Source organism: Myotis daubentonii, chromosome 8 (assembly GCF_963259705.1).
Source record: "Myotis daubentonii chromosome 8, mMyoDau2.1, whole genome shotgun sequence".
NCBI classification, from domain to species: Eukaryota; Metazoa; Chordata; class Mammalia; order Chiroptera; family Vespertilionidae; genus Myotis; species Myotis daubentonii.
The window spans coordinates 5,687,883-5,703,149 of NC_081847.1; the positions used below are offsets into that span (position 1 = coordinate 5,687,883).

A 15,267-nucleotide genomic window follows, 5' to 3' on the forward strand; every position below is an offset into this window, starting at 1 on the left:
TAGAGGAAACCATTGTCTCTTCTTATAAATCAACCTCATCACAAGATCGTAGTCTTTCATTTAGGAAGACTCTGGAAGGCTGACAGAATCTTCCCAACTAGGATACCAAAGCATTCATATTAGTTCAGAAAAGCTTTCCTGGGTGGCCCCTCATCTTACCTCCACACTGAGTGAGCTCCTGAAATCTGAGGTAGCGCATGGCTGAATGCACCCAGAGTGCGCGCGGACCTGAAACCTCTCCAGGCCGGGGCTGTGCAGGGCTGTGCTTCCCGGCTATCAAGGTGGTTGCCTTTATACTAGGGTTTTACCCTCTCTGCTGTGTCCCCAATACTCTCTAGCTGTATTGTTGGGTGGGGTGACGTCCACATGGGGTGACAGTGCCCCAGCACACGAATTCCCTCTGGTATCCAGGTAGTCATTGGAAATTCCTCTGGATGTCACTGAAAGTTCCATTTCTGCCGAAACTGGTTTGGCTCAGTGGATAGAGTGTCGGCCTGCGGACTGAGAGGTCCCAGGTTCGATTCCGGTCAGGGGCATGTGCCTGGGTTGCGGGCACATCCCCAGTAGGAGATGTGCAGGAGGCAGCTAATCGATGTTTCTCTCTCATCGATGTTTCTAGCTCTCTATTTCTCTCCCTTCCTCTCTGTAAAAAATCAATAAAATATATTTTAAAAAAAAAAAAAAAGAAAGTTCCATTTCTGCTGGACCTGACGTGGTGACTGATGGTCTCACTTCCCCACCCCCAGCTCCCAGATTCAGGGGAGAAGTCAATTCAGGGGAGAAGTTTCCACCTTTTCGTTCCCTGCTGCTCCAAAGCATAGTATTTTATTCAATCTGTCAGTCACTTCCAACAACCTGCTTATACAATCAAAGTACAATCTGTGGGTTTTTCCCTCCATCCACCCTCCCTCAGACCCTTTCTCCCCAGATGAAATAGTGATGAAATGTGCACAATGAGGTTCTGATCCTTTGTTGGAGGTCGTCCTTGCATGTCCCATGTCCACGGCTTTCTCCTGGGAAAGGACTGCTATCTCCCCAGTTCTCTGTTCATGTTGGTGGCAGACGTGTCCCACGGGAGAGGATCACAGATTGACTCTCATGGCCACTTATGAGAATTAACTGTCACAGCTCGGGGAGTGGGCAGTTACTTCTAATCTCCCCCTTCCCCTGCCACTGGGAAGCATTCAGCTTTGGATCAACTGCACAGGACAAGGCGGGTACCAGGACAGCTGGGACAACAAGCCATCTTCATCATCAGGGCTTCAGCCACCCACCTATAAGCCACCACCATTTAAGATATTAAATGTTCCTCACTCTCAACACGGCCTTAATTGGAGGCCAACACGCATCTTCTGGTCCAGACTCCCAGCCCACATGTGTTAGTTATCTCCTGACATTTGAAGCCAGCACATGATGAAGTGTTTTTTCTGATGCCGTCCTTGTCACATGTGGGCCGTTTTTACAAATACCAAATAAAGACTACTCGTTCTCGTGGACCGGAGTTGGTTTTTAATTGGACGATCTCTGTGGAGGAGCGCTCAGCTACCAACTGAAAAGGTTACACTTCTCAAAAACCTGGGCTACATAAGGGTTGAGACTTCAGAAGGAAGGAAAGTGCTGGGTTGGGGAAGTGTTCTGGGAGAATCCTGAGTAGGACCACAAATGGTTGGGGCCTCCCGCCAAAAATCCGCTTGTTTTTCCAATGCTTTTCCGCAATTCTCTTTGAATGAAGAGAGAATGAGGGAGGGAGGGAAAGAAAGAGAGAGTTCAAATCTGAATCTAACCTTCTGGAATTTTCTCAGATCCCAATTCATCTCAACTCTGTTCTTACATAAGTCAAAGAGAAATTTCTTATTCCATGAGTCCCATGAGACACAACACTGACATCAGGCATCTGGAATCTTCTGGGTGTTACAGTGACTCTTTTCTTTCATCTTTTCTTCCAGATGAAAGGCGATTCGAGCTGTCTCCTCCTTCATCAGGTTTATGGACTGCACTTCTCCAAGATTATGGCTGACTGCCCCTTTAAGTATTGCATGGTATCGCTTCAATTATCCCATATGGATGAGCACCTGTGAAAACAATGGTTACATTACTTGCGATGATGAGACAAGACACTGCACATGTCTGTATGGAATTTTTAGTGGCTCTGAACAGCTCCCCCTTGAGCCACGTTGACCAAAGCTATTTTAATTTTAGGCACTGCCCATTCTCCAGAACAGTACAAACCTTGCAGGCAAGAATATGCATTGAAATTTTAAGCCAGGCCGGCTGCCGTGGCTCAGAGGTTGAACATCAACCTATGAACCAGGAGGTCACAGTTCAATTCCCAGTCAGGGCACATGCCCAGGTTGTGGGCTCGATCCCTAGTGTGGGGCATGCAGGAGGCAGCCAATCAATGATTCTCTCTCATCATTGATGTTTCTTATCTCTCCCTTTATCTCTGAAATCAATAAGTATATAAAATAATAATAATAATAAATGTTTTAAAGTCAGTTTCCAGTTTTCTGAGCCCAGGAGAACCTTCTTCCTGGCTCTCCAAGCATGGTGTATATTTCTTGGTCACAGTGTAGTGTTTAGGATAAAAGTGTACTCCTTAACTCTGCCCACAAATCCTCCAGATCCGGCCATTGCCCGCTGCAAACACAGCCCACACCTGGGGCTGCACCATAGTTCTTTCCTTTCCTCCAATCCAAGCTCCCTCCACTGGGAATCCCTCTTTCTCTCTGGTCCTAATTCACCCTTTGGAATTCAGACTAAAGATTCCCTGATTCTATTGGTTCCCCTAATTTCTTTCTTTTTTCTACCTCATATGGCCCTTTTCACCATTTATCAATTTTTAAGTAGATAATGTGTAATAGGTGGTAGATGGCAGATGCTCAATAAATATTGGTTGGATGGAGGAAGGAAAAAAGAGGGAGGGAGGATGGATGTGGCCAGAGCGGAGCCTAGTTGAGTGGATTCTGTGACGTGCCTCCCAGCTCCCCCTTAGGGAAGGGCTGTGCCCTGTTGCTGGGAGTACTGTTGGCAGGCAGGTTTTAACCATCGGTCCCTTCAGAAAGTGCCTCAGCTGCCGAGCTGCCTCCTCCATGGTCAACCCCTTCTCCAGTGTATCTCCTGGGTTGGCCAAGGCTGTCATTGTCTGTATTAGGGCTCAACCTCTCCCTCTCCCTTTCCTGCTTCCCTATCCTTCACACAGGTGTGAACCCCAAGGGCCTTCCAAATAAACTTGTGGCCCACTACCCTGTGTTCCAGAGTCAGTTTCTAGAAGAGCCAGCCAGAAACTCTCATCAACCCCAGTCACCCAAGGTCCTCTCTTGGCAAATGGATGCTCCCCACAAAGCTTAGGCTGAACCAACCCCTAAAACTCAGGCTCCCGGGGGGGACATCGAGTGATAGTCCCAGCTACACTTCTAAGTTTTGGGCAAAACCTTAGAAGAAATGGCCTTTCTGGAACCACTGTTGGAATCAGCAATGAGACATCTAGAAGTTTCTTTCCCATGATGGAAAGTAATTTTTAAAGAAGGAAAAGTCACAGAAAGTCTAGCCTGGTGCCTGGCAACAAACTCAATGCCCAATAAATGTTTGTTGAAACATGAAAGCTTCTGTTTTTTCCCCCCTTGTTCTCTCTTTCTCCCCTTACGAATTTAAAACCAGAAATGATAATAATACTAACATATTCAGCCCATGCAGTTTCCTCCAAATCACTTGTTTTTAACACATAGGGACAACTACTTGTGATGTATTTTTCCATTACTTTCTTTGTGCAAGAGGTTTTAAAATTAATGTATTCTCTGTCTGTATCAGGTTGTCTTATAATTGAAGATGTGAAGTGTTTGTCTTCTAAAGGCTTTCTGGTGATGTCTTCTTTGCTGTTAACATCTTCTTTGTCTACGCTTGTAATCCCTACCAAATTGCCCACGGAACAGAACTCAAGTGCATAAATTATAATGCTGCTCACATCTATTTGAGTTGAAATATCTTAGGAGAGAAGTTTTCTTTTTGCAAAACAAACACAATTAAACCTTGATTAACTAGAACATTTGGGGAATGGGATAGTCTGGATAATTTCATTTTCTGGGTAATTTCCAGGTAATCAGAAATCCATTGATTATTTCAAACCCTGGTGCAGAAAATCCTTGTAAGATATATTGTTTCCTTTTATACTCTTAGCAAGAATAGTAGAACACAACGGAAAATTTCAGCGACAGAATGTGGTCATGTCATGGCAAGAATGTTGGACGTTAGGGCTAAAACCCTGGTATTAGTCACAGCTGTGTCCCTGACTCAAGCCAGGACAAAATCCTCTGGTTCTCAGATTCCCCTAAAAAAAAAAATAAAAACTAGGCACAAACCAACAGACTAGATCATCCCAGTGAAATCTGAAAGCTTTCTGGCGCCCAGCACCTATGTTCACCCTCATCTGTCCCATTTGGCTCTGGAGGTCAAGGGAAACTGTGTGTGGGTTGTAGTTATCCTTACAGTCAAATCTGACCTCTTGACCTATAAATAAGTCTTGAATGTCTACTGCATAGTCATGCACCTGTGCACATAAACTTACCTTCCCGTGTCTACGTTCTTTCTTTTCAATGTGAATTAAAGAGTAAAAAAATGAGATTTGGAGTTCATTGAACCATAATCAATAGGAGGTTCATTGTGTGTAGACTCTAGAAGCATGCCCTCATGTGAAAGTTCAGATGTTACGCTGTGCAGAGAAAACAGGCCTGGGATTTGGAGCCTGGACCTACTTTTGGTCCTGCCCTGGGCACGTCTTTCTCCCCACTCCTGTCTCATCATCAGTGGGAGGACTGAGCTGTTCCAAGGTCTCTAATAGATGGTAACCTCATTCCTTAGTCCAGGGTTTCTCAGCCTCAGCACTGTTGGCATCGTGAACTGGATGCTTCTTTGGGGGCCATCCTATGCATTGTAGGATGTTGAGCAACATCTCTGGCCTCTACCTACAATAGCATCTTTCACCCAAGTTGTTAAATCAAGACTGTCTTCAAACCTTGACCAAAGTCCCCTGGGAGGTAAAATTGTCCCCTTATGAGAGCCACTGCCTTGAAGGGTGATCTCAAGCTTTCCTGAGAAAAAGAATTCAGGATTGAAAGCATCAAGGCATCAAATATTGGATGGCTTCTCTACAGGAAATTAGATCTAAAAAATAGCATCCACCTGGGTTTCTTTGCTACTGTGGGATCCAAGAGGCATTCATTCCCTATGTGCTGAGGTGCCTAGAAATCAGCATGTTAGTGCAGTAGACACAAGTCACCATGCTCAGGTGGAGGAAAGCATATGAATGCTCATCAAAGCTACCAAGAGAGTAAGAAAATCTATAAACAGAGAGGAGTGAGACATCACCCTGCAACGTTCTCTGCTTTGTGTGAAAGGAATCAGGTTGTTGGATGAAGTGGAGGCAATGGATCTTGATATATAGGGTGATTTCTCCTTCTCTACTGATGCCATCAGAAGAAAACCTTTGTTTTCAATCAATGTTTTGAATTACGGTATCTTTCTAACATCCCCTCAGCTTTCTTAGTTCTAGATACCATCTGATATTATATTCTTTATATATTTGTTGGCTTGGTTGGTTCATGAATTGACACTCCTTCCCTCCCCCCCGCCCCCCCCCCCAAGTAAAAGCTCCATGAATCCTGTATGTCTTGCTTACTCCTATATCATCCTGTGCATGCTATATACTTAAGCACTCAATAAATATTGGTTGAACAAATGGAAAGTCATTGCTAAATTCTGAAATCGGTAAACAGAAACTTCTCTAGATGTCTTTGCTCATGTCTGATAATGAAGTAGACCCCCATGAGAACAGGGAGTGGGCCATGCTCCTCATCTGAGAATCTCTCTTTCCTCTCCTTGACTCACAATGGGCCATTTCCATTCATTTATTTAGCAAATGTGCAACTCATACCTTCTGTGAGCCAGGCACTGTTCCAGCTGCCAAGAATAAGATGAAGACACCTTGAGGCCTGCCTCCAAGAGATCTCTTTTGTGTCATATATGGCTGTCTCATATCCTAGATAAGTGATCCCACTCCACCCACATTCTGTATTTTAATGAGAACTTTCTGAATAGCTCTTCAATGTATGGTGTGTGTGTGTGTGTGTGTGTGTGTGTGTGTGTGTGTGTGTGTGTGTGTGTGAGAGAGAGAGAGAGAGAGAGAGAGAGAGAGAGAGAGAGTGTGTTTGTGTGTGTAGGGGGAGCAGTCCTTAGAGTAAACATGTCTGACTGAAACACTTCTAATAGATAAAAAAGCCTGCCTATTAGGCCTTTCATTTGTAATGAAGTAATGAGGCTCATTTCTACTGAATTAATTATACCCCATTTCACACAATGTACACATAAGAAGACAACCAGATCTTCAGTGGCTGGGCCACTCTTTCCCTGATACTAGACATACAAAATCACCAATTTCCTGTAGAAATCCATTCAGTTATTCATTTATGCCAAAAAAAATCTATCTACTTCTGGACAGAAATTGTATGGACTAACGCCAGGATGCTCAATAATAAAGGGTGAATTTGTCTCTGAAAGAAGCTGAGGGAGACTAAAAGCAGATGTTGTCACAGCTGGAGACAAAGGTCTTGCACTACAGAGAAAGTCCTTCTGTGTTCACAGCCCCAAGACCAAGAGGCTGTCACCAAGCATCAGAATGGACAGTCACTCTCTGTGGCTGTTAGTACAGCCAAATCCATTTGCTGTGCATTCAAAAGTATGAAGAAGGTCTTTCAGTAGAATTAATGGCACTGCTTGTGATTGAGTGTGAATCCCTAATGATGCTTTCCTGTATATTATTTTGTACTCACCAACCAGACACCAAAACACCAAAACAAAAATGTAGATATTTATGCAATAAGACATTATATGATTAATCTTTTGAGACCAAAACATGCAGTAATCCTTTGACTTGGAATGTTATTAATGCAACTGTGCTGTTTGGCTGAAGAAACTTACCTGATAAACCTACAACTCTACTTGTAGAGTCACTAGTTCTATTGCTTCAGAGGGAAAATGGGGAGAGAGCTATGCTTAACAGAAATTAGAATAACTAGAGAAACTAACAAGGCATGTACCTTTTAAATTCATTCAATGTTTCCCCAAGTGTGGAGATGTACAACTGGCAGTATAAAGATGATGTTTGGTATGTGGATGAACGATTCTTAATAATTTTATTTTACTTTAATGAATATCAGAAAATATACATAACTACTAAATCAAGACATATTATTGCCCTAAATAAATTAAGATTTTATTTAGGGCAATAGTACCTTTTTTAAGACAGATATGATTTAAATAAAAGTATTAAGCAAATAATAGACCCAAAAGTGGACACATATGGCAATAAGCATTAAAATGGTTCTCAAATGGCTGAAGTTTAGAAATAGTGGATTAATTTATTACTAGTAGAGTTTGATGGGTTAGCAAAAATGCTATTAAGATCCATGAATTAGTATATCTGTTCCTTCCATGTTACCACCCCCATTTTTTTCTCCCTGTGTATTGTGTCTCCATTGACTTCAAGTGGCTTCAAGAGGTATAGACAAAGAAGAATAGTATTCTGCTGCTATGTAAAATAAGTCTACTTATCCTTACAAAGAGTGCAGGAGTTATCTTCATAAGGAAATTTTACTTTGAATTAAGGATGTTTCTCTCTATTAGTGAATAATATTAAAAATCAAGGGACATCAGCTCTAAGGGGGAAAGTTTTGGAATAATGCACTGTGGATAGTGCCCTTGTGTGGCTTCAAAGTTTAGCTACATTCCAAGTTATGGAATCTAAAATATGGCAGACAAAGATAAAGGAGACATGTAGGGAAAGGAAATGGCGCAAGAAAATGTGATTGTTTGCCACTACCAAATCCTTTGGTTGAGTAGAATGGGTCACCAATATGGCAGACAGGGTGTCAAGTTCTTGGGAATAATCAGACATCCAGTTCATACAGGATATTGCTTGTGGTATGTTTGGTCCTTTATGTTCACAAATCACACAAGACATTTTCATTTTCAGTTTTATTTTTATCAAAACAAAATAATTTAACCATATAAAGAAACAATCGATAGAGTAGCAAGTTCTGAACAGTTGACTGCACGCAAGATGTTGAGTCATCCTCTATGGCTCCAAGTGACAGAGACTATTTTCCCTGGCTCCTTCTCTTCCCAGGGTTAAGCATTATGCTAGAATGTTCCTATACTTCCCCAGAATGAATTATGTATATTCCCACATAAGTACAAAGCATGGATAAAGAGAATGGTACAAACCTAGCACACAAGATTTGCTGGGTCCTGATACCTATATATAATGAGTTCTGAAATATCAGGATAAGAAATTGTGCTTAAGTATGGAGAAACATAGTGTTTCAAAAGCCAAAGAGCTCCCTCACAAGAACTATAGGAATCACAACTGAAGTGAGCAAAAATACCCACACCCTCTTTGCTACAATGGTAGGAGAGTGATTGCCAAGGCCAGGCAGACCATTCTTGCCTCACCATATTAAATCACATCAGGGGAGGTGAGCGGCCGCACATGCCATTGACCGTGACAGTTTCCCTAACTATAAAAATCTGCTGCACCAGGCAAATTGTGTGCAAAATGCAAATTTTTATGCTGGGCGGGGGGTGGCAGGGAGAGAATGTGATCATTCTAAGTGAGGAATGTAAAGTCAACAGGAAACTATGTGGTATGAGGCTGCAAATCCTTTGTCTCGCATATCCAAGACCTGGGGTCGCCATGTATTTTATTTCTGCAAGGATGCTCCTCCCATCAGAGCATCAGGGGAGGGAGTTTACCTTGCCCTCCGATACTCACCATGCTGAGCAGGGTTTTTTGGTTGTTTTTAAATATATTTTTATTGATTTCAGAGAGGAAGGGAGAGGAAAAGAAAGGCAGAAACATCATTGATCAGCTGCCTCCTACATGCCCCAGCCCGCAACCTGGGCATGTGCCCCAACTGGGAATCAAACCATGAACTCCTGGTTCATAGGTCTGACATTCAACCATTGATCCATGCCAGCCAGGCTGAGCAGGGTTTTGATTCAAATCCAGAGGCACCCCCTGCCCCCATCTTTTTTTTTTTTTTTTACCTCTTAGCAAATGAACCATAGGTTCTGCTTGATTGTGAACTAAAGGGATGTTAGCTTTATCCAGAATCTCAAAGGTTGTATCTAACAGGACAGATGAGTTGTACTACATCATGTCTCCCGACAAGGAGGATTCAGGCTGTCCATCACATCCCACGTGACTATAAGAGTCCCTTAACAGTATAGGTTGCCAAGGGAGGACATAAAACCTTTTTCCTCCACACACCTCTAACAAGTGAGATCTGGCAAGGTGTAGGTACAGTGACAGCAATAAACCTGATGGTGAGTCTTGAGCATCTTGGGTCATGGTACTTGTATACTTTGCCCCATGAGAATTGCAAAGGATTCTAAGTGTCCCTTGCCTTAGCTCACGTTGGCATTCCTGGATTTCTTCTCTGTGGAAGAAGCTGAGGAACCAGTGGTTAAGACCCTTACCTGAAGGTACAATAAAATTAATAGCACTCGGGAGAGTAGGGGCCCTGACCTTTAAAGTATGGTTGGCCCTATTCTGAAATAGATTCATTTTTCCCTTACCTAGTACAGAGCACACATTTGCAAGGTATAAAACTGTAGAAATAACAAATTGAGAATATTGAAATTTTATTTCAGTAACCCAAACTGGGTTATACATTATAGAATTGAATTCTGCTTTTTAAAAAAAAAAACCATAGGAAACTAAGATTTATAAAAATCAGACACTGTTGGTTGCTTTATAAAAGGACCCTTCATTAACAACAACAAAAATCTTTACCTTAGGATGATTTTCAATAGCTAAGTCCTCTAGGGTCATTCAAAATACATTTTTAAGACATTGGAATATAGCTTTGCACAAATTCATGTTGATAAAAGTAAGGTACACTTTACTTTATATCAGCCACCAGCTAAATGACCAGCTGTGACAAGGGGTTTGTCAACCTGCTCACCTTTGTAAGAGAGACACAGGGAGTTAGAGGTGAGCTCAACGTGCTGCCTTATTTAGTCTAGGTTGGGATGCATCAGCCAAAGTGGTGGCTTGTAGAGGACAGAGCTTCCACCACCATGAGTTGCTGACTTGGGTCTGGTCAACTAGCTGATAGCTTAGCAGCCCCCAGGGGCAAAGGATCTGGAAGGTCGTTTTCTCGCCCTGACCAGGCCTCCGGAGACAAGGTAGCCAGTCCACCCTGCAGACACGCAGTCTCCACTCACACAGTAGGTTATGGTTTTGCTTTTCATTTCTGAATGATGAACCAATGCTGATCAACTAGATGACTGCGCCCCCAAATCTGGAACTCTGGGGGTGAAATAGGTGGGGCATCTCTGAGCTCACATTCTTCATGGAAAAAAATGGCAGAAGGTGTTTTGGCTTCGGGTCCCCTCCCAAATAAATATCTTGGCTGCAAGACCCCTCTGCAGGGGGACCCCACCCAACCCACCAAGACCTCCTACATGAAGACGAGGCAGCCCATGCATCCTCACAGGATCGGAACTTGGAGACACATCAGTTCACCTTGTCCAACTCTCTCACACTCGTTTTGAGAAACTTAGGCACAGGGAGGGCATGTGCCTTCACCAAGATTTCCCAGGTGGTTAAGGGCAAAGTCAGGCCTTTGCTCTTCCTCCCTCTGCACTCAGGCCACTTTTCCAGACAGCCTCGCTCATCAAGGTAGTGCAGATATCTCAAAGGGTAGGTAATCACCACATCACTTTTGTTTGGTTCAGAAAGCACAGAAGGAAAATACCTAACCTCCTGTTCACCTCCCTCCTCATGTTTTTCTTAGATGGGCTTGACATCACTTGAGTATTTATGAGCTCATATGAGATGACCACGGACACGTGCTAAGTCACCAGGGGTAGGTGGCCCCCCATTAATGTTTTATATCAATCATCCTGAAATTGGAAAATTCACATGAAGTTCCTTGCAATGTGACCGTCCTTAGTGACAGGCAGGCCGTGTTAAAGTATACCGTAGGTGTGAGATGTGCATCACACCATCTGAACTACGAGAGGGAGGGCATAGGAACATTCTTATATCAAAGTTAAACCAAAAGAGCTGAGCTATAAATTTCAGATTGTACAAAATCATAAAGTATAAAATGTTACTGAAATGCAGCAGTATAAGTCTCTTTAAGTTTTTCCTCTCCCATTCAAGGAGGAGAGGAAGGCAGGACTTCCCAGGCTGCACGCTGAGTTGGCCGACACAGCCCAGCTATCTTGTTCTGCACTGGGGCGCATTGGCTTGGAATATTGGGCGATTTTTTCTGTGCTGCTCTGACTTGCACAATATAGAGGCTGATTTAATTTGACAGCAAAGTAACACTAAGCCCCCAAAATAAAATTACTGAGATGTACAACAGCGTCAAAACTCCAATTAGTTTTGTATCCTTGAAGCCTCGAGAGGAAACGAAAAGGCTCCGTCACGATGAGCAGGCAGCGGTGAAGCGCAGAGATCACTAAATGTAACCCTCTAATTGAAAGTGCTCAGCGCACAGTATGACACAGAGAATCAGAGGGAAATAGGTGGGTTTCCCCCCTCAAGGACTCATTACAGAGACGGTTCTATTAACTTTCAATACAACGTTCCTTTGCAAGAGTTGGAAAAACCAAGAGTTTCAGAGGTCTTGACAGAAAAGGCACCAGGCACCAGACAGTACATGCTTGTGTCGCTGACTCATACATAAACATTAGCCACTGAGCGACACGGAGAAATAATCAGCATTTCACCAGGTCACGCATTTTGAAGTATATTTACAACTTCCGAGGAGGAGGAGAATTATTCTGACCAAACTTCAGTTTTTTAATGAATCTGAATTTTGTCTCCAGAATGAACAGAAGTAACTTGGTGCCCAATTCACCCCTTAGTTCAAACCCCCCCACCCCCCGGTGCTTACCCCCAGTTGCTAATGAGGACATCGTTGCCTTGACTCTGTGGGGTGAACTTGTTGGTAAACGTGGTTTCCGTGGCTAGTGCCATTTTACGGAGGGGGCAGTGAGGACTGAGGCAGAGCGTACCTGGGAGTCCAGCCACAGTTGCGTGTGCCAAGCGGTCACGGCCACCTTTGCCCTTCCTGGCACCTGCGGACACCAGCGGGGTGTGCCCAGGGTGTCTGGGAAGGGTGAGGCTGAGTCAGGGGTTTGGAGTTGGTTGGAGATGACTTGGAAAAAACCCAAAATGGCTTTCCCAATCGTTAGGTGCTTCATGACAAGGGCCCGGGAGTCCGCCAGCAGACGGCATTCACGGCAGCGTGGCCAGTGTCGGACCGCAGACGCCCTCTACCCGGGAGCGTCAGATCTCTATCACCAGCCGGTCTTCGTCGTCGCTGCTGGTGTCACTGAACTCCACTCGCGTCTGCTTCCTCATTCCTCCCAAACTCCTCTTCTTGATGGTTTTCGAAGAGGCTTCCTGGGCACCCGCAGGCTGCCCTGGTGTTGAGGGAACCACACCATCCTTCAGAGCCATTAGTCCGGATTCTGGAGTTTCCTCAGTGTCCTTTCCTGCAGGAGGGCCGGGGGCCAGCACTTCCCCGCACTCTAAAGCACACCCCGGCGGGTGAGCGACTTCTTCCTGCCCCCCAGGGGGGCAGCGCACCTCGGGCCTCCCTTCCTCTTGCTGTGAACTAGCTGATCCTGGCCCTGAGGTTGGCATGTCAGGATGAGCTTTCCCAGGTGACCTCGATGGGACCGAACCTGAAAGTCTTCGCCCCGGTGAAGGCTTCCCTGGCCAGAGTGACGGAGACAGGCCCTGGGCCAGAGCTTTGCTGTCCGGGGAGCTCTGTGTCTGAGTCTCCCCTGCAGCCTGGCCATGGCCTTGTGGCTCTGCACTGGGAGCTCCCCGGGTGGTGTGACCTCCTCCTGTCCCCAGAGAAGTACCAATGGCAGCCACAGAGGTAGCAGCGTCATGGCGGGGAGAGCTTCCTTTGGACTCAAAGGCTAAAGGCTCCTGAGCATCTGAGAAAGCGCGTGGTTTGGGACCTGCCAAGACTGGCTCCTGGGAAGGTAGCCGCTGAGTCTCAGGCATCCCCGGGTCGAGACCTTTGCCACGGGAGGGAAGGCTGTGGTCACCCATGTGCATGTGGGAGTCGGGTGGCAGGGCCAGTCCTGACCCCACTGCGGCGTTCTGAGGACAACGGTCACCACACTCACTGGCAGAGGGAATGATGTCCTGTAACGAAGTGCAAAGGGAAGCAGGTGGAGGAGAAAAGGTTAATTGGTACAAGAAACTTGTGGCCAGAAACATGGTCCTCAATGAAACATGGGCTTGAGTCCTTAATGATTCTTTACTGAGCATGAACTCCAATATCATGTTCTCAATTGGTTTCCATTAATAACTAATTGGGGCATTAAGTTGACACAAAATCGCCTGATGAGACTGCCCCGTGTTTTTGTCTGGCTTCGTGAAAACGCAAACCCCTCCATGACCCCACCAGTCCCGAGCCCACTGAGCACCAACAAGGACAGGAGAGCCATAACCCCAGACAATGGACAGACAGAGATGGCCCGAAGTCAGAATTCCCACCTGCACGGTCCAGGTGTCTCTGTCCCTCACAGCTCTTGGCCTTGTGCTGGGAGAGCTGCCTCCTGAGGTTGGGCTCCAGGTCTCCTCCTTCTCTCTGTCCCCACAACCAAGAGGCGATGCTGGGGCGGCACAAGATGACTCCCCTTGCAGACTTAGCCCTAAACGTGGGAGGCACATGCACATACACCTGAAATTATTAAATCAGCAAGTAGTAATTTCCTAGGTTACCTGTGCTCTCAAGACGAGCTCTGAGCTCATAAGCCCTCATCTCACACGGGAAAGCGAAGTCCCTTGAACCAATTCCCGCCACCAAATAAAGTATCTCCGGTTCTGCTAAGACGAGAGGAAATGGGGCAAAACCAATTCCCAAAGGCGGGAAAATCCCTAAACCTTCCATGTGGCTCTTTTGCATCAGAGTCCTCTTCCATTTGTGAATCTCAGATTGAGTTCTCTGATCATAGAGCCAAGAAAATCGCCCCTTGGCACACATGAGTCTTCGGAGCACTGGGCAGCCGGGGGAGGCTAGTCTTGTGTTGCTGTTGTTCTGTGATGGCGATGGTTTGATTTGGGGGGGGTGGGGGGAGACAAAGGTGTGACCTTCACAACATCCACAAAACAGCCTCCCCTGGAATGCAGGTCCGGGCACCACAGATCTCAGGGAAGGTAGATCCCATCTTGAGTTAAGATGAGAAGAACCTTCTAGAATCGCTGTGTCACAGAGAAAGCATTAGGCCCCATTTAAAAGTTGCTTTTATGTTGATGAAAGCTACAAATGCACAGACTTTAAAAAAAAACCAAACCTTTCTACTTATTAAGAAAAACAGCAGCACCTGTCCACCCACTCCTCTTCGCCTACTGGATCCTGGCAGCGGTTCTCAACCTGTGGGTCGCGAACAATGAGAATACATCCTGCATATCAGATACTTACATTATGATTCATAACAGTAGCAAAATTACAGTTATGAAGTAGCAACGAAAATAATTTTATGGTTGGGGGTCACCACAACATGAGGAACTGTATGAAAGGGTCGCGGCATTAGGAAGGTTGAGAACCACTGTGTCTCCTGTCCTCCACAAACACGCTCAGAGCACCATTTCTTGGTTTGTTTTTGGTTGTTGCTTTTATTTCCAGTTTGGAGGATAGCCTGTGACTTCTATGAGGGATCAGGATGAGCACACCTTCTCCACAACCCTCATCACCACACAGGTATGCACAGTCCCCACCCCCTCTCTTCTCAGCAGTGAGATCACTGCTCTGGCCATCTGGCTGGAATGTTGACAGTTTCCACTGCTGTGCTCAGGAGGGCGCTGTCCGCGCCAGAGCCTCGGTGTGCTAGGAACTGCCTTAATTACCAACACGGTGTTCCCTGGAGTCAGTTTTTCTTTTGCTGAGTTTTCTATGGACTTATTACTAACATCACCCTCTAACCTCCTTCCCAATGGTCTAAGGATCTCTCATGAGACTTTTCTCCTTTTTTTTTAAGCTTTTTAAAAAAAAATTGTATTGAATGCATTGGGATAACCCTGGTTAATAAGATTATATGTTTCAAGTGTTTAATTCCCGAATGCATCATCTGTGTATTGTGTGTTCAGCACCCAAAGTCACGTGTCCTTCCATCACCATTTGTCCCCGTTACCCTCTTCCACCTCCACCGCCTCCCTTTCCCTCTGGTCATCTCCGA

General features: G+C 45.2%; 1 protein-coding gene across 1 annotated transcript in view; it reads right to left on the reverse strand.

Moving 5' to 3' along the window:
- Positions 1–11,522: 11,522 nt before the first annotated feature.
- Positions 11,523–15,267, reverse strand: part of ZNF831 (zinc finger protein 831) — an 80,862-nt gene continuing 77,117 nt past the window's right edge. Inside the window, exons 5-6 of the mRNA XM_059705169.1 lie at positions 13,586–13,743; positions 11,523–13,231 (exon numbers count right to left, since the gene is read on the reverse strand). Coding sequence (XP_059561152.1) covers positions 12,356–13,231; positions 13,586–13,743 — 1,034 coding nt within the window. The 3' untranslated portion in view covers positions 11,523–12,355. The remainder of the gene's footprint in view (positions 13,232–13,585; positions 13,744–15,267) is intronic.